Below are 17,891 nucleotides of genomic sequence, written 5' to 3' on the forward strand. Positions count from 1 at the left end.
CTAAGGAGTAACCAACATAAAAAATAAATTGAACTAAAGAGTAACTAACAAAAGCAATACATTTTTTAAGGTTTAACACCCATAGTGGAGAAAGACAGTAGAAATATAAAAAGTTTGAGTGGGAAGTCATCTATAAATAGAAGAGGGAGAAAGAAGTGGTTGTTGGAGAGAGGTGCATTTATTATTAAAGAGTGAAATTAATTTAACCTCATTAATTAAAGAGTGAAATTAATTTGAATATTAGTTGAAAGTAAGTAACAGCCACGTTGGTAGTAAAGTCAAGTAAATACAAATAGTAAAGTCAAGTAAATAGAAATACTAAAAAAAAAATGAGGATCTCGCTCATGAGCAAGCATTTCTTTCCTAGCGATGCTCACCTTACCAGCGAGATTCAGCCCACATTTCTAGTGAGATTCCCTTCTAGAGTGAGATCCTCATCACAAAATTAGCGAGATTTCCTTCTAGAGCGAGATCCTCATCACAAAATTAGTGAGATTTCACTTGTCGAGGGTTGAAGTTTCGACTTATGTATGTCGAAACTTCAACCTTCAACAACCTTTTATACATATTGTTTCCAAGTTTTTCTTTGTTTGTCGAGTTCTCAACGTTTGATTAATGTTCGACCTATGTATGTCGAAACTTCAACCTTCGACAACCCTAATATACATATTGTTTCCAAGTTTTTCTTTGTTTGTCGAGTTATCAACGTTCGACCTCTACATTAATCGAGTCTTCAACCTTCGACTTCTAGTCTCGGTCTCCCCAAAAAAACAATATTTCTCTAAAAAGTTTCAAAACAACCTTATTTACCTAATAAGTTTTGAAAATAACCATATTAATATAAAAGGTCCTAGTTTTGAAGGGATAAAAAAGGAGAGTTTTGAGTGGGTAAAAAATGGTTTTAATAACCTATAAGTTTTCTTTATGGGCTTAACAAACATATCCACCCAACTCAATAACTCATACCTATTTATCAAACACCTCCTTAGTTCTTTAAGCTGTCGTTAGCTATTCATGATAATAGGTTTCTTTTCTTTTAGAATATGAATTAATCCAAAATTTGGGTGATTTTTGGATATTCCATATGAATGTCAAGGTTGAAGTATTCTGAAAGTAATTTTTGGATACTTCTCTTTTAAGGTGTCAAAGGCTATTCATGATAATAGGTTTCCTTTTCTTTTTGAATATGAATTAATCCAAAATTTGAGTGATTTTTGGATATTCCATACGGACGTCAAGTTTCAACTATTCTTAAAGTAATTTTTGGATGCTTCTCTTTCAAGCTGTCAAAGGCTATTCATGATGATAGGTTTCCTTATATGATGAAATAATCCAAAATTTGGGTAATTTTTGAATATTTCCGTGTGGATGTCAAGTTTGAAGTATTAAAGTGACTATAGCTTGTTGTATGTTGCATGACTTGAATTGGTTAGAAGAGATTTTCTTCAAGTTACCAAATTACCCAATTCCAAAAAAAAAAAAAAAAAAAAGAAAAGAAAAGATTTTTTTTCTTAAACACAAAGATTGAAATGAAATAAATGCCATAATATTAGTATATAATATTATACCAAACCAATTAGAAGGCAATTGTCGGACTCGAGCAGAAATATCGGCTCTATAAAGCATCGAGAAGAGGGTTGACGACATCGTCCAGAGCGAGGCCACAAAAATATTCCTCTGACGTCCGACAGCGATCGGCCAACGGAGCTCCAAATCCCCGATGATGGCAGTCACCAGCGGCTGGAGCCGGTCGAGGAGTTGCTCGAATGGAGCTTCCATCCTTGTCACGACAGCTTCGCTGAAGCCTCGAAAGTCGACGGCCTTAAGCCTCTCGAATGGGATGACGTTAAGGATGGTGGTAAACCAGAGATTTGTAGGCGTGGGATCAGCGCCAATGTAGCCAAGCCACTCTTCGGTGACGACGAAAGTGATGAGAATATTAGATTTTGTTAAGGCAAGCAACTTGAGAGGTTCATAGTAGGGTTGATATGGCCGCTGCCGGGGAAAGGCATCGCTACGACGTGGATTCCGGCCATCGAAAAAATAACTACGGAGCTAAAGATAAATTAGGGTAAGTTCATGGACAATAACAAATCACGGGGTCTGAGGTTTTACAACGTTTGTGGTTTTTGAGTGACACTGAATAGTCGACGTGTTGTTTCGATCTGATAGAAAAACTATGGGTTTGGAAGCTCGCGGTTTTTGGAATAGCAATACTAAAAAGTGAAGTGGGGAAGATCCAATTTTTACCCCTAATTGGGTCCAATCTCAGTTTATAACCTAAAATTCTGAACCTTGTTTCAAAGCAACCATTAATAAGTTTTTGTATTAAGGTTATTGAAGATCCCCATGAGCGAGATCCTCATTGTTTTTTTAGTATTTCTATTTACTGACTTTACTATTTGTATTTAGTTGACTTTACTACCAACATGGCTACTTACTTTCAACTAACATTCAAATTAATTTCACTCTTTAATTAATGAGGTTAAATTAATTTCACTCTTTAATAATAAATGCACCCAACTCTCTCCAACAACCACTTCTTTCTCCCTCTTCTATTTATAGATGACTTCCGAACTTTTTATATTCCCATTGTCTTTCTCCACTATGGGTGTTAAATCTTAAAAAATGTATGCTTTTGTTGGTTACTCTTTAGTTCAATTTTTTTTTTTTTTGTTGGTTACTCCTTAATTCAATTTATTTTATTTTATTTCTAATCTAACTATCATTATTTTGTGTTTCTTGTAGGGTCCAAACTAATTGCACAAATCATTCCTAATTATTTGAGGAGGTTTGTTATTTTGAGGTTCAGAGTATCTCCCTTTTTTAGGACTTATTTTTTGTTTTTTTATGGAAATATGTTATTTGTTAATTGTTGGTCACATTTTTTTGGGAATACTAGTTCACAAATTTTTTTTATTAATGGTTGGCGACATTATATTTTTTATCTAATACTTCTCAAATTTTTTATGAATTATGGGTGAAATAGTACTGTTATGTAATTTTTTTTTATCTAATAATACGTTCATTTCAATGGGTGAAAAATAATGAGGATCTTCATGAGCGAGATCCTCATGAGCGAGATACTCCTCATGAGCGAGATGAAGACCTCTTTTATCTAATAATACGTTCATTTCCTTATAAAAATAGATACTGTTGAAGACCTCTTTTCGATCATGAGAACTATTACGCACTCTCAAATATAACCACGTTATTGAACAACTACCGAAGAATAGAGAGACAACCGACATATGCTAGGCACTGCATTAGGCAGTTGACCTTCTTTTGCCTAATTTACGAGAGTGACTTGGCATGTCGTGAAAGCACCCGAATGGATAGACATACCTTTATGATTCTATGTAATATACTACGGTCGACTGGTTGTTTGGAACCAATAAGACGTATGGACGTCGAAGAGATGGTTGTGATATTCCTACACATTCTTGCACACGATGTCAAGAATCGAATGGCATGCAGAAACTTTTCGAGGTCTGGTGAGACAGTTTCGAGATATTTCAACGCAGTTCTTAGGGTAGTCTTACAACTTCACACTATTTTGTTAAGAAAACCAGAACCGATCACAAATACATGCACCGATGGAAGATGGAAGTAGTTTCAGGTACAAAAAGTACTCAGTTTTTTATATGAATACGTCATAAATATGCATGCGACGATAGATTTTTTTTTTTTTTTTATAATTCATTCTGATCACTTGAGAGAAACAGAATTGTCTAGGTGCGCTAGACGGCACATACATTAAAGTGAATGTTAGTGTCGTCGATCGACCTCGATATAGGACAAGAAAGGGAGAGATTGCCACAAACGTTCTTGCAGTGTGTGATCAAAATGGGGAGTTCGTCTTCGTTTTGCCAAGGTGGGAAAGGTCTATAGCCGATTCAAGGGTTCTTAGGGATGCGGTTTCGTGACTGTACGGATTGAGGATTCCAAAGGGTAATATAATAACTGTATACGTTATTTAACCACGCATACATGCTACAACACATGTGCATGACATTTCGAAACATGTACAGGATACTATTACCTATGTGATGCTGGATACCCCAACGCTGAAGGATTCTTGGCGCCATACAGAGGGGAACGATACCATCTCTCCGATTGGCGTGGAGCAAGAAACGCACCGACAACTGCAACAAAATTTTTCAACATGAAACATTCTTCAACAAGGAACGTTATCGAGCAAGCGTTTGGGTTGCTAAAGGGGCGGTGGGCTATTCTTAAGGGAAAACCATTCTACCCAATACAAGTCCAATGTCGAACAATAACTACATGTTGCCTTATTCACAACTTGATCACAAGGGAGATGGGAATCGGTGCAATGCTTAACGTGCCCGATGAGGAGAATTCTGCATCAATTGGTCTTGATGGGGATCATATTGAATTTGTTGAATCATCGGAGGAATGAGACCAAGTTCAGGGATGACTTAGCGATTGAAATGTTTATTCAATGGCAAATAGCCCAATTATTCAATGTTCATTGCTTACTTTTCTTTTACTACTGAATCAAATTTAATTATGGAACATTCTAAGTATGTCGTGAAAATGTTTTGTGCCAAGACTCTGTGTGAACAAGTTAAATTGGAACATATAATTTCAGCATTTTATCCTTTGTTTGTGCATGTGTTTAATTTGTAGCATCTTTTCATTCAACAAACGTATGCATGCAGTATAATGACAGGTAATGGTAAGAGGTCTAAACACGTATGGTCAAAGGTGGAGGACACTAAGTTGGTGGAAGCGCTATTGTATTTGGTGAAGACCAGTTGGAGGTCCAACAATGGGGCGTTTCGACTAGGATACCTACAACACTTGGAGCGAATTCTGCATGAGAAAGTACCCAGGGACCCACTGAATCAGAACACCATTGAGTGTAAGGTGAGGAGTCTGAAGAAACAATACAACGCAGTATCAGAGATGTTAAGTCAATCGGGGTTCGACTGGAACGAGGAGTTCAAATGTGTCCAGGTCGAGAAGGAGATTTTTGATCTTTGGGTTTGGGTAAGATTCTAGAAAAAAAAAATGTACGGGTACGTGTTATAATATAAATATTAATAATGTGTATGTGTATCAATGCAGAGTCATCCCAATACGAAGGCGATGTGGAACAAGTCATTCCCACATTACGATGACCTCTCCACCATATTTGGGAAAGACAGAGCAGAAGGACAATCAAGTGAGGACCCATATGTGATGGCGACGAATGCATTCAGAGAGTTTGAAGATGAGATTCGACTTGGATCATAGGACTATCACACACCTGAGGTTCGCCAGACAGAATCACCATTAAATCAAGATGAAATAAATGAAGAGCCAGCAGAGTAATCTACAGGTAGAGCGAGTGTACCTGCCGAGTCATCTCGAGGCAGTAAGAGGAAGAGACCATCATTCCAAGCTGAAATGATCAACATCATGAGATCGACTGTTAAAATGCAGAGCACACACATGGGTAGACTTGCATCGTGGCAAAAGGAGAAATATGAGTTGGAGTTCGGGCATCGGAAGGAAGTAGTAAATGCTATATAGAGTATTGATAGCCTGGATGAGGATGATCAGGTCACCCTTATTACCTTCTTGTCACAGACATTCAAAAAACAAATTACTTCCTTGTAGTACCAAAACACGCACGAAAGAGGTACTGCCTCTGTCTACTAGGAAGAAACATGTAGACTGACCACACCCCTATATTTTGTTTATAGTTCTTTTGGATAACAGCAAATGAACAATGGACTGTCATGTCGAAAAGAATAATAACTTTTGCATACGTCATGACATGTAATTTTTGTGTTTGTATTATGACACGGATATTAAAGTATCGAAAAGAACATATATTTTGTAAATTTTTTTTGGAAACGGCCACATATTCAGTTGGTTCATATTATTTTTGTGATCTTATAAAAAATGTTATTGTACTACATCACATTCTCACCATCATAATCAAATGAAAGGTAATTATCCTATGTACAATTTCAATTCCTAATATACTATCCATATTATATGAAAATAAACTGTATGATATGTGAAATAATAAAGTTAAGTTAGCAAGATTCAATATATATACATACAATATATAATATATAATTAAGAGCAGCAATATGAAATATATTTTGTTGGTATGTTTTACCGATTGAAGAGAATTAGAATTATTACAGTTTTTGAAAAAGAATATATGAAAAATAATCTATTATGTTCTACAAATTGAGAAAAAAATTGAGATTGTCCAGTTTATGTCATAAATGATTTGAAAAAATACGTGTATATTTGAAAATTAATCAACAATAGCAAAGCATAAAACTAAAAAAATAAAAGAATGAAATAAAAAACAAACAGAAAAAAATAGAACTAATCTCATTTATAAAAAACTGCATCAGATACCCAACCCAACTCAACTCTGCACAACAAACACAGACAATAATTACCAACTCAACTCTACTCTACAAACAAACACAGACAATTTAACTCCCCAGATAATTTAACTCTCCAGATAATAATTACCAACTCAACTCAACTCAACTCTCTATTTTTATCAACATACCAACCACACCCTAGGAGCTCTTTCTTTATCTTCGACAAAATGTTGATGGGGATGGGAGAATTTGGATCGGACCTTAAACCAACTTAATTTGATCTATTGAGTTGTCATTCATGAAACCTGAGTAATAAGAAAGTTGTTGAGGTATAGAATTCTTGAAACACATCAGTTCACTGGATAAGTTTTCTATGTAAATGCAGATCATGGTGATGAAGTGGATCAAATTTCAGGACTTTCTTCAACACATAAAGCAGATCTTCGAAAAGTGTTCAAAGAAAACGATGGTAGAGTTATGGAGATTATCTTGGATTGCATATCGAGGGTGCCAAAAGCAGACTGCTTACTATTAACTTCTTTCTATGAATTTGAACCCAAAATGGTGGAAATTTTGAAACTGGAATTACCATTTCCTATCTACCCGATTGGTCCTACTATACCCTATTTTGAACTTGAAAATGAACCTCAAGTAGCTGATAACGATGGCTACAATTATCAACAATGGTTGGATTCCCAACCTCCTGACTCTGTGTTGTACATTTCATTGGGAAGTTTTCTTTCGGTCTCGGCTTCCCAAATGGATGAAATAGCTTCTGGGCTACGAAATAGTGGTATTCGGTTCTTATGGGTGGCCCGAGGGGAAGCTCCTCGGTTGAAGGAGCAATGCGGTGAGAAGGGGTTAGTGGTGGCATGGTGTGAACAATTGAAGGTCGTGTCATTCCTCAGTGGGTGGGTTCTGGAGTCATCGTGGCTGGAATTCAACTCTGGAAGCTGTTTATGCAGGGATTCCCATGCTTACCTTTCCTTTATTTTTGGATCAAAATCCCAACAGTACCCACATTGTTGAAGACTGGAAGATTGGGTGTAGGGTTAAACGAACCAAGGTTGGAAATGAAACATTAGTTGTGACATATCAGAGATTGTCCGAAGGTTTATGGATCTCAGCAGCTCTGAGGGAAAGCAAATGAGGGATAGAGCCAAAAAGCTAAAAGATATTTGTCACAGAGCAACACAGGAAGGTGGATCATCTCGCAACAATCTGGATGAATTTATAAGGAGCATTTCAAAAGGTGACACCAAATAGGATGGATTTCATCTATTCTATTCTGTATAATACTTGGGATTCTCAACCGAAAGCTCACATACCATAATGTTCTAATTGTATGGTAATGTGTTGAACCGAAGGTTGGCACCACCTTCTTAAATAAAGAAGGCATAATTTATTTATATGACAAGTCTTTGATGTAAGAATTATGCTGTAGAATAAATAATGAGTTTACAAGAATGAGTTGTGGAACCAGATTATGTACTTCGTTGCATTTCATCGTAAACTTCCCTAAGAAAATGATAATATCATGTGCTCACTACCTGACCCACGACCACAGTGATATCATCAAGCTTTCCCCCTGTTCAGAGAGAGAGGGAAAAAGGTCTAAGTTAACTACCAATGTAATTAATGGGAAATAGCTTACATTGTATGAGTCAAATCCTTGCCTGTAAGTTTCATTCCCAGTATTTTTTTCCAGAAAGGAACATCATAACCCTGTGAGGATTTATTGTGAAAAAACATAAGACATCCATTGAAAGGAAGCCAATAGGGAAGTCTAAATTTTTGTTTTGATAAAAGAGAGTGCAACCTTACACATCGAAGTAGTATGTTAACAAAGGATTTTACCTTAGATCTAGCCTCCAATGAATACGGTGATTCAAAGGCTTTATCCGCTGAATGACTACTTGCAAGGTTAGCCAGTGCCTTAGCTAGCAACAAGAAACAAATTAAACATGGTTAGGCTGATTGAATGATTGAGACAAACCTTCCAACAGATAGTGAACCAGATACCAGATACCACATACCAGCCTCACCAACATCAACGTATTTGGCTGCTGTTGCAACAATCTCATGGTCAAAAACATTATCAAAAAGACCATCCGAGCCCATAACTAAAATATCTCCCTCTATTAGCTCCACATTGCTAACCTGTTTGCAATACTAATACATGATATATCGTTGATATTGATGATCATGGTGCAATTAAAGATTTTACACGGTTAAAGGAACTGGTTAAGTAACCAAATTTTGAGGTCTAAAAGATAACCTTGTAACACCAAAATCTCATGGCATACTCCCTAGTTTATGATTTGGTCATATAAATTAGGAAATACCAAGTCCCTTGGTGGGGAAGATCGTTGTGTTTTGTTCTGACTCGTACGATACAACTCGTTTATCGTACAAGTGTAACAACATTGGGACATACATACAATGATACTTCAACTGAAGGAATATGGATACAGAAAAACATCATACCATGGCATCAAGGAATGTCTGGCCAATCCGTTCTGAGCTAAGTTGATACGGGCAGTCAAAATAATGCTCTTGTGGAGACGTGGAAAATATAATTTGACCTAAGGAAATCAAATTAATATTCATATAAAGAAATCAAGATTCAGAACCGAACGGTTGAAGCTGAATAGAAATAAAATTAAACATTAGTAGTACTACCTTTACGAATGATCTTTAATCCACAATCTCCAACATTAGCAATTTTGAGCATGCCATTCCTCTCCATCATTGCAACAATTCTGCCTATCCCAGTGAAAGGAAAGCTAAGGTAAATCATAAAGCTTAAACATTGCAGGTGCATGTTTCAAGTCAAACTTCTTATAATTTTAAACGGATTGGAAGATTTACACAGTAGCTGAACCAGTTGCAGAGGTAGCAGCATGTGCCTTCCTCAAAAGAATCCGAGGGTCGTCATTAACCTGCTCGATTACCACATCATACTGAAAAATAAGATAGAAAGAAAACACCGCATTGTCCAACAATAAGAAACTACAATGGTAATCAAACTCTTTCCATGGTCTAAATTATTGAGAATTTATAAACCATACAAGCAATTAAGTTAAAAGATGATTAAGATGATACAACCTCATCGTCATTCCCCACCAAATCTGAAGCGTTAGCCAAGAACTCTCGAGGGAACAAAGAAGGATCCACATTTTCTTCAGCCCAACTAGGCAAGAAAAAAAAATACAAGAACAACCATAACTGAACAAGATAATTGGAATATACTAATCTCCACTATAAGAAGAGAAAGATTCTCAACCCATACCCAGAGACACCATCAGCAACAGCAATAACCCCTCCAGAGTAGTTACTGACAAGGAAAGCGTCCTCCCCTCCTGTGAGTGCCTTCAAGTACACGAGAAAGATAAGAAAGTCGGAGTGAGCATTTCATTTGGCTGAAGATGTTTAACGGAAGGGTGCTGCAGCCTGCACTCACCTTGCTGGGGTGTGGAATGAGATGAGTTCCAACGCACAACGACATCTCTGATCTAAAAAAAAATGAATATTAACAGAAATTGCTCAGGAATTGGCATTAGGACTTGGAAGATAGAATTACAAACTGAAAAAAGTGCGTCATAGTAATAAATCACCCGGTAACGAAATTCGTAATACATCCACGAAAATCTCAATTTACTCAACAAGGAAACTTGAGAAAGGATTCAAGCATCAATTCGGAAAGAAATAAACCCCAATTGGGAAAAAGAAGTAAAAAACATACCGCACATGGTCGAGTTCTGGTGGAGCACAGAAGACCAAATTCCTTCTCTTCGAACATTGAGAGAATCTTGAAAGAGAAGAGGAAGGGATACGAATGAGTGGTTGAGACTGAGGAACCAATGCATGGAGCGCGAGTGCCGCCATTTCCCGTTTCAACCTTTCTCGCGTGTCGCCTCTCACAAAGAACATCAGCAAAATTTTGTATTCAATCCAAATTAGTTTATTCATTTTACAATTAGTTCATTCTTGTCCCAACAGGCACCAGTGGTCTAGTGGTAGAATAGTACCCTGCCACGGTACAGACCCGGGTTCGATTCCCGGCTGGTGCATTTTTGTTTTTCATTTNCTAGTGGTAGAATAGTACCCTGCCACGGTACAGACCCGGGTTCGATTCCCGGCTGGTGCATTTTTGTTTTTCATTTTTAATTGTGTATTTCCTAAAAACTTTTGTTTTTTTAAAAAAAAAAAAAAAATTATTTCCTATGCTTGGTTTTAGATTCTTATCGGATGCTTCGGCGTAGAATGCCCTAATTGGCTATCGTCGGTCTCGTTTCGATTACAGAATGAACGCAACATTGAATTCTGGAATTGTTTTCTCTGAAGGTAGACACGGAGATGTTTTTTGTGTTTTCTGTTCTTTCATGTGATTCAATTTTCCCGAGTTCTTTAGCGATGATGTTTCTCGCAGAAATAGCCGACGGAAGTGATTCGGATACGAATTCTGCTGAAGGATCGGATTACTACGAGCCGATCTCGGCCATTGATGGTGAAGAATCCGATGAAGCTGGATCAGAGAACGAAACCTACAGCTCTGATCCTCATTTCCACCATTTATCAAACGGATGCGGTGTAGAGAATGCAGTTTCGTCTCTTAGTTTGAACGATGATGTGGAGAGAAGGTGCAGCGATGACGAAGAGGAGGAGAGGATGAGAGAAGCTTCTGATTCGGCGATAAGAATGGCGTTTAGAGAGGATGAGACTCGTCGAAATGCACCGCTGTCGCCGGAGAATGCAACGAGGATCATGGAGGCCATGCGCGGCATCTCATTTGGTGGCTCTGCTCCAGATTGGACAAGGATTGTTTCCGAGGATCGTTGGATTGATCAGCTTCGAAGGCTTAGGCAAACGCCTAGCGTTTCCAACAATTTCGGGAACTGAGAGATGGAACATTTATCATTTCAAAATTCAGATCCCTTCTTCGTTTTCCTCTTCTTCTTCATTCCTTTGGTTTGTTAAAGAATTATCATGTGATCCCTGATTATCCTCATGAATAAAGATCCTTCTGGGTTTTGATTCGTGAACAGTTCCTTCATTTCCCAATCACATGCGATTTCTTCGATATCATAATTGAATATCATTCAACTTATGCTTAGAATGAGTTTTATAATTCAAACTTCTGGTTTCCTGCTGTTAATCTTGAAAAAGCCATGACCTTCAATGAGCTGCTTGCTTTAAGCTAAACTAAGCTTCTTCACGCCACAATCTACTGATTTCTGCACTTTTGTGTAACCTCTTGTCAAACCCAGCTGGAACCTGATGAAATGGTTCCCAAAATAAGCTCAAAACAACCCCTATTTGAATCACCCTCCTTGTTTTCTATGTTCTTGCTTCCTTTAATATTGATGTGGAGCAAATGACTTGATGAAAATTTGGATCACCACCACATTCATTTGTTTACTATTTCAAATCCTTCACCATGTTATTATTTTCTACTCATCTTCTCCCCTTTATTATCCTGTCTATTATTTTGAAACAAAGACTATTTCAAATCCGTCACCATGTTATTATTTTCTACTCATCTCCTCTTTATTACCATGTCTTTTATTTTGAAACAAAGACTATTATAATTTACCTCTAATTATAATAAACAATTCAACGTCCCAAACAGCAGAGATAATATTCCAACTTTTGAATGAACATAAGTACTTTAACAAAGTGCAAAGTTCAGAGATTGCAAGTAGTTGGTATTTGCAGAGTGTGATCGTTTAGGCAAGTTTGAGAGGATTACTTTTAATTGTTTCGAAAAACAAGTCAGATGAGAATACAAACTAAGCAAATCAAAATCGAAAACTCAAATACTGGTTCAATTAAAATTTTAACTCATTTTGCATATTATTTCTAGTGGAAAGCTTCCAACAATGATGAATTGTCCTAGTAACTTATACATAAAGATTATCGTGCATTTGTTTAGAAACTTGCAGCTCTAGAACTAATTGTAACATCTGGAAGAAAAGGAAGGAGCTGAACAATGAGCATTGGACTAATTTCTGTTTGATGCTGTTGCCAATGATGGGGAGATAGAGCATCAAAGAGAGAGAACTTTGCAGCCATGAGTGAGTTGTTTGCTTCAATCTAGACTTCATCAAGCTGCAATGTTCTCAATATCTGCACTTTTGTCCACTCTCTTAACAATCCCAGCTATAACCTGTTGACCCAAAATAGGAAACATTTGTGAAAATAACCCATAATATAGTTTACCCAATATAAGAAAAAAAGTTGAGTTAAAATTGATGTAGAGTTTCATACCTTTCCAGGGCCTAATTCATAACTCTTCTTCAGCCCCTTGGTGAGTAGCGTTTTTACTGTTGTTTCCCACTGAACAGGAGAAGTCACCTGTAGTTTTGAAATGGGAAAAATGAACAATGTCAGCATTCATCGCCATACAGAAGAAACTGCGCTGACCCTGACCCCTAAACAAAGTGATTCATGTGTCGATTGTCTGTTCCTCAACTACTTTAAGGTGAAAACTAATAGGCTGGTCGTTTTACACAAGATGCTATATGTAATATTCATTCTGAATGTTGTGAGTTAATTTTACCTGACGTGCTAAAATTTTCTTGATTGTGTTAGGATCTGCATGTGGCTGTGCGTCGACATTGGATATGACTGGTATTCTGGGAGTTTTAATCTCTGTTGCTGCAAGTGCAGCTTCTAATCTTGAAACAGCAGGTTCCATGAAACTAGTGTGGAATGCACCTGCCACAGCTAGACGTACCTACAATGCAATGGTGCAGCCATTGTCAAGTGAGTTCTAATGGAACTGAAATATTTAACTTCAAAAGTCAAGTTCCATTACAGATAGTATGCATAGGTTAAATACCGTCATTCGAGCTTTGAATGACTTTGCCTTGGCTTCTACTACTTCTACTCCTTTAAGACCTCCTGATACAGCGTAATTGCCCTGTGACGGTACCAATGCATTGCATTAGAATGACAGTGTAACTATGCTAATGAAATTTAAAACATACAGCTTTTCAAGCTGAAGGATATTTAAAAGAACCTTACAGGACATAGGAAATTTGCTATCTGAACTTTATCGGCTTCATCAACTTCTTGATTAGCAGCATCACACAGCTGTTGAACCTTCTCCGAGTCTAGCCCTATGACACTGACCATAGCACTTTTTGCACCATCAGCAGCTGCCTGAAGAGAGATACAGGGAGAAGTTGGTTTCAGTGACAACAACAACATGCATGCCGCAAGATGAAATCGAAACATCCTTTACCCAACTATTTATGTTTACCTGCATTGCCTCCCCCCTCAGTTTGACCAGCCTGAGTCCATCCTCAAAGCTAAAAATGTAACCAAAACCAGTAGACCATGTCAATATGAGAACATAAAACATAATCAAATTTAAGATAAATGGCATTAGATTAGATCATTAAACTTATTTGATGCTATTTACTGGACCAATAATCTACATATGCAAGCGGGTACACATTTGGACTACAGTCAGTCGGATTAGACACCTGAAAGCCCCTGCAAATGCTAATGCAGTATACTCTCCCAAGCTTAGACCGCAAGTCACATCAACAGAATCAATTATCTGCTGGCCTCCATCACGTGCACGAAGTAGCTCAACTGCAGCTAGACTATTGACATAGATAGCTGGCTGCAATTGCACAATCAATTCAGCAGGTTCAAAACCTTGAACAGTGATAAAATGTCAACTGAACATCCACACGCAATATATATGCATAAAGTGACATATATACAGGCGTAAGAATAGACACAAATACAAATCAAAGAGGAATAAAGCTACTTTTAGTTCAAATGCAACATAGATGTAGTACTTCAGAAAGAGGTATCACGGCAAATCTATGTTCTATATGTATGGTCTGAATAACTAACTACTACTACCTCATAAGGTCAAGGGGTATAATAAGATTCCCCAGAAGATCAATCATTCCGGCCACAGAAAGGATAAATTTCTCGAAAACAAATCTTTTTCACATTAAATTGAATAGTGGCTTGCCTTGCCATCCTATGACTATATAAGTAAATAGGAAGCCATCTCACAGAAGACTGAATAGTTCATCAAGATAAAGCACCTGACTTATAACAGTTGAATCTAGTTTCTCCTTTGGCCCATTAGTGCAGACATCAAGAAGATCAAACCTGCAAACAAAGACTAGGTAACATTACACCACATAGGCAATCATTCCATTAATTGGTCATCTGAGAGGAGTGTCAACTCCCTATATATGGTTGACCTTGAACAAGCCAATACAAGGACTAATGCAAGATGGAGGAATATTAATAGGGGACATACCCTAAAATATCATTTGCTCTCTTGAACAATTCAGCTGCGGCAGGAACACTTTGAGACTCCTTTCCCATGCCCACAGCTTGTGCACCCTGACTCAGAGTGGAAAAAAGAAAAAAATGAAAAAGATTCATAAAAGAAAGAGAAAATCATAACTACTGTCTTCATGATATATGCGAGGTTTTTATGAAATTTGGTAAAAATGAGGTAAATCTAAGACAATGGACTGCTTCTTCTAGTCCTTGATCAATGTATACGCCATTACAAGCATGGCACCCGAACATGACTCAGCAAAAGAAACCTTCATAAAACACGACTCAGCAGAGTCATCATAGAAGATAGAATACTTGTTTCTCTTACTACGGGCCTATTTTTGTACAATGCAGGACACTGATGAACTCCTTGGCTATTGCTTTCAGAGAACTGAACTTCATATCCTGAGATACGGAAGGAGAACTAGCTTTTTGCAGATTCGTCTTCCATGTCCCTCAACTCTCGTGAAAATTGAAGATGACTAGTTAAAGTAAAAGAAAAAGATGGACAATGCCAATTTTTTAGAATTCCCATCGATGCAGAATAGTGACCGTCTTCTTTTATTATCATCGCTCCTGACGTTTTTCTTTTACGAAAGATGAATAACAAGTTTTGCACACGCCGACCAACGAAAAGAAGAAGAGAAAGAAACAAACACGAATCTACTTTTCCCATCAAAAAGCAAGAAACTATTTAAGCAAATCCTTATTTAGCCTCCTCAATGCCAATGTGAGTATCAGAAATTACAAAATCCTCAACCACATTTCACAACTGAAAACGTTGGCTTCAATTCATTCACCACTCCACATAATTTCCATTTCTCCTCAGAAAGTAATTCAAGTGCATAGTGCAAGCAACACCAAAACACAAAAAGAGGAAAAACCCAAATCCAGTACGAACTGACCTGACCAGGAAACAGAAAGGCAGAAGTGGGCTTGTAATCCAAGAACAGGGAATCATCAACCAACGTCTGCGATCCAACAGAAGCGCTCATGAAAACCCTAGATCGAGAGATGGTTGCAGCAGTAGAGCTTCGGAATCCATTTCTGAAAGAGGTGGATGCACTGAGAGGCAACTTCTTGAGGGAAATTGTGGAAGGGAGAGCGAGAGAAGAAGCCATGACGGCGGTGGAAATGGCAGAAGAGGAAGGCGATGGAGGTCAAATTGGGAATGTGAAGATGAAGGATGTGGCAGGATAAGAAGAAAGACAATCAGGTATCATGTAAGAAACAATGGAGGTTTTTATAGGTCACTGGAAATGCCAAGGTTTTTGCGGAGTTCCCGAAGGGTAGAGACGTTGGGAAGATGGCAGGGAAAAACCAAACAAAACCGCTCAACTGCCTTGTTAGTATAAGAACTAAGAACCCTTCTCTTCTACTTTTGCTTAAATCCTTCCACCTATTTTCTCTTATTGCAAAATTAATGTAAAATTACAAATGCTAGCTATGGACCTCCATAGAAGAAGTATATATTAATTATGTTGAGCTAGACTAACCTTTTCTACTCACCTCAAACCTTTGTGTCTCATCCCATCAATAATACCTCACATCATAGTGCATCTTAAACAAAATGGCCCAAACGCTTCAATTACTCTCGGTTTGACATATTTAAATAATAATATGTTTAATTAAAATATGGGTTATGTATGTGAGTAGAAGCTCATTTCTAGTTAATTAGGGTTTAATGAAAATCCTAATTAAACTAATATAAATAGACCACTATGTCCACAATATACCAAAACAATAAGCTATCATCTTTCTTGAATCTCATCTAAAAAGAGATTCCACTAAGGACATTTGCAGTTTTAGTTGAGGAAGACCATAGTCATCGATCATCATCTTGAAGCTATCATCAATTTTGTAATAGAATCCAATATGTTATTTTTGACAATTTGGCATGTATAATCTCAGGTTTATCTATTCAATATAGATATTAAGAATTTATACTAACAAATAGTATTATAAACATGAATTTCATGTTGGATTGTCGGTTTATATTTGTTTTCCATTGGGATTTTGATTATTTTTGTTTTGGTTAAAAAATTAAAGAGAGTTAAAGAATTAAAAAAAAAAAAANCCATGTGCAATGGAACGGCGATTGTAGCCTCGCCGGCGGAGGGACGTCACCGGCATTAGTTTGCCGGCAGCAATCTCATTGACTTCACCAAATCACACCGTCTGTCAAGCACTGTTTCCTTTTTAATTATCAATTTGATTGATAAATTAAGATATTGATTTTTTTGTTTCTTTCTCGGAGTTCTAAATTTCAGTGCACTATATATCCAGTCAAACTTTAATTCAATTATGAGAGTTAAATGGTTTTAATTTGATGGGGTTTCAATCAAAATAACCGGCAGGTACTTGATCTTGAATTACGTAAATTTATTCAATTCATGGGTTTTTCTAAAATTGGTTGATAATATTAAATTTGTCAACGATTTAAATTAATTGCCAATTGAATTTTTTACCAGCGTTTCTAAATTTTCTTGATTAATAACTTGGTGAACTTCTTGCTTGTGGTACTTTGATTTCGATTGTTGATAATTGCGTGAATTTAAATCTAGCTTTTAAATGCATAAGTTTGTTAATTTGAATCTAAAGTTTGATTGATGATTCAAGTTTAAATTTGATTAATCATGTTGTGGATTCAAATTTAATTGATCATGTTGTGAATTTAAATTTAAATTTGATTGATATTTTGGTGAATTTAAATTTAAATTTAATTGATGATATTTGGCAATATTCACATGTTTATGTTGCTTTAATTGTATTATGTGTATGCAATTATTAAGTAAATATTGGTAAGACTATTGGATGTTCTTCCTCTTTTATTTTTAATATTATTGTATCTTATATTTTAGATTGAATTGGTCAAAAATAATATGTTACCAAAGTAGCCTCTATTATCTAGATCGGTTTAGTTATGAAATATAAGATGTGCATATTCATGAATTTATGCCGATAATTATTGGCGCAAAGGAAGATAATTATTTGGCCAAATTGTGGGTATGCATGTGGTAATGAGTATGTGGCAATTATAAGAATTACTCATGTGAAAAATAGTCGGTCCAAAGAAAAGCTATTTTTTTACAGAGTTAATTATCAGTACTTTGATTATTACGTTGAGAGTACCATTTACAGTTGGTGTTTTTTGCCCAAAGACTTGACATCAATGTTGTGCTAAGTATTTTGTTAAAGGGGTCCACC

At 36.7% G+C, this 17,891-nt stretch overlaps 4 protein-coding genes, 1 non-coding gene and 1 pseudogene across 8 annotated transcripts; 4 read left to right on the forward strand and 2 right to left on the reverse strand.

Moving 5' to 3' along the window:
* The first annotated feature begins 3,846 nt into the window (after nt 1-3,846).
* On the forward strand, nt 3,847-4,423 carry LOC120083936 (protein ALP1-like). Its single transcript, XM_039039846.1, has 2 exons — nt 3,847-3,883; nt 4,032-4,423. The coding sequence occupies exons 1-2, from the start codon at nt 3,847-3,849 to the stop codon at nt 4,421-4,423; spliced, it is 429 nt and encodes a 142-aa protein (XP_038895774.1).
* Nucleotides 4,424-4,689: 266 nt separating this feature from the next.
* LOC120083937 lies at nt 4,690-7,664 on the forward strand (annotated as a pseudogene).
* A 63-nt stretch (nt 7,665-7,727) lies between these two features.
* On the reverse strand, nt 7,728-10,349 carry LOC120083877 (probable protein phosphatase 2C 26). 4 transcript variants are annotated; one of them, XM_039039784.1, is made up of 11 exons: nt 10,108-10,349; nt 9,826-9,877; nt 9,655-9,734; nt 9,471-9,555; nt 9,234-9,304; nt 9,045-9,124; nt 8,850-8,947; nt 8,399-8,522; nt 8,220-8,302; nt 8,039-8,087; nt 7,728-7,950 (listed from the first exon to the last, which is right to left on the reverse strand). In XM_039039784.1, exons 1-11 carry the CDS (start codon nt 10,332-10,334, stop codon nt 7,898-7,900), a joined length of 1,002 nt encoding a protein of 333 aa, XP_038895712.1. In that variant the 5' UTR covers nt 10,335-10,349; the 3' UTR covers nt 7,728-7,897. The 4 variants fall into 4 exon arrangements, with proteins under 4 accessions (XP_038895712.1, XP_038895709.1, XP_038895710.1 ...); XM_039039781.1 differs by having other exon boundaries at nt 7,731-7,950; nt 8,399-8,534; nt 9,045-9,148; nt 9,234-9,325; nt 10,108-10,307; XM_039039782.1 differs by having other exon boundaries at nt 7,731-7,950; nt 9,045-9,148; nt 9,234-9,325; nt 10,108-10,303.
* A 15-nt stretch (nt 10,350-10,364) lies between these two features.
* TRNAG-GCC lies at nt 10,365-10,435 on the forward strand. The gene has a single exon. It is a non-coding gene; the product is annotated as a tRNA-Gly (tRNA).
* A 117-nt stretch (nt 10,436-10,552) lies between these two features.
* LOC120083197 lies at nt 10,553-11,703 on the forward strand. Its single transcript, XM_039038841.1, has 2 exons — nt 10,553-10,709; nt 10,795-11,703. Exons 1-2 carry the CDS (start codon nt 10,670-10,672, stop codon nt 11,262-11,264), a joined length of 510 nt encoding a protein of 169 aa, XP_038894769.1. The 5' UTR covers nt 10,553-10,669; the 3' UTR covers nt 11,265-11,703.
* A 462-nt stretch (nt 11,704-12,165) lies between these two features.
* Nucleotides 12,166-16,102, reverse strand: LOC120082437 (malonyl CoA-acyl carrier protein transacylase). Its single transcript, XM_039037604.1, has 10 exons — nt 15,590-16,102; nt 14,659-14,744; nt 14,438-14,504; nt 13,856-13,998; nt 13,630-13,678; nt 13,392-13,529; nt 13,207-13,287; nt 12,925-13,101; nt 12,633-12,719; nt 12,166-12,531 (listed from the first exon to the last, which is right to left on the reverse strand). The coding sequence occupies exons 1-10, from the start codon at nt 15,803-15,805 to the stop codon at nt 12,469-12,471; spliced, it is 1,107 nt and encodes a 368-aa protein (XP_038893532.1). The 5' UTR covers nt 15,806-16,102; the 3' UTR covers nt 12,166-12,468.
* Nucleotides 16,103-17,891: the final 1,789 nt, after the last annotated feature.

Source organism: Benincasa hispida, chromosome 8, assembly GCF_009727055.1.
Source record: "Benincasa hispida cultivar B227 chromosome 8, ASM972705v1, whole genome shotgun sequence".
Classification (NCBI taxonomy): domain Eukaryota; kingdom Viridiplantae; phylum Streptophyta; class Magnoliopsida; order Cucurbitales; family Cucurbitaceae; genus Benincasa; species Benincasa hispida.

What these genes read in the sequence shown, in the direction of transcription:
- LOC120083936 (XM_039039846.1), top strand. Translation starts at nt 3,847, where the DNA reads ATGGGGAGTTCGTCTTCGTTTTGCCAAGGTGGGAAAG. An exon ending in GTTTTGCCAAGGTGGGAAAG is followed by an intron (nt 3,884 to 4,031) that starts GTCTATAGCCGA and finishes AAACATGTACAG; the next exon opens with GATACTATTACCTATGTGAT.
- LOC120083877 (XM_039039781.1), bottom strand. Translation starts at nt 10,295, where the DNA reads ATGTTCTTTGTGAGAGGCGACACGCGAGAAAGGTTGAAACGGGAAATG. An exon ending in TCATTCCACACCCCAGCAAG is followed by an intron (nt 9,735 to 9,825) that starts GTGAGTGCAGGC and finishes GTGTACTTGAAG; the next exon opens with GCACTCACAGGAGGGGAGGA. An exon ending in GCAACTGGTTCAGCTACTGT is followed by an intron (nt 9,149 to 9,233) that starts GTAAATCTTCCA and finishes GATTTACCTTAG; the next exon opens with CTTTCCTTTCACTGGGATAG.
- LOC120083197 (XM_039038841.1), top strand. Translation starts at nt 10,670, where the DNA reads ATGAACGCAACATTGAATTCTGGAATTGTTTTCTCTGAAG. An exon ending in TGGAATTGTTTTCTCTGAAG is followed by an intron (nt 10,710 to 10,794) that starts GTAGACACGGAG and finishes TGTTTCTCGCAG; the next exon opens with AAATAGCCGACGGAAGTGAT.
- LOC120082437 (XM_039037604.1), bottom strand. Translation starts at nt 15,805, where the DNA reads ATGGCTTCTTCTCTCGCTCTCCCTTCCACAATTTCCCTCAAGAAGTTG. An exon ending in AGAGCAAATGATATTTTAGG is followed by an intron (nt 14,505 to 14,658) that starts GTATGTCCCCTA and finishes CTTTGTTTGCAG; the next exon opens with GTTTGATCTTCTTGATGTCT. An exon ending in CATTCAAAGCTCGAATGACG is followed by an intron (nt 13,102 to 13,206) that starts GTATTTAACCTA and finishes ATTGCATTGTAG; the next exon opens with GTACGTCTAGCTGTGGCAGG.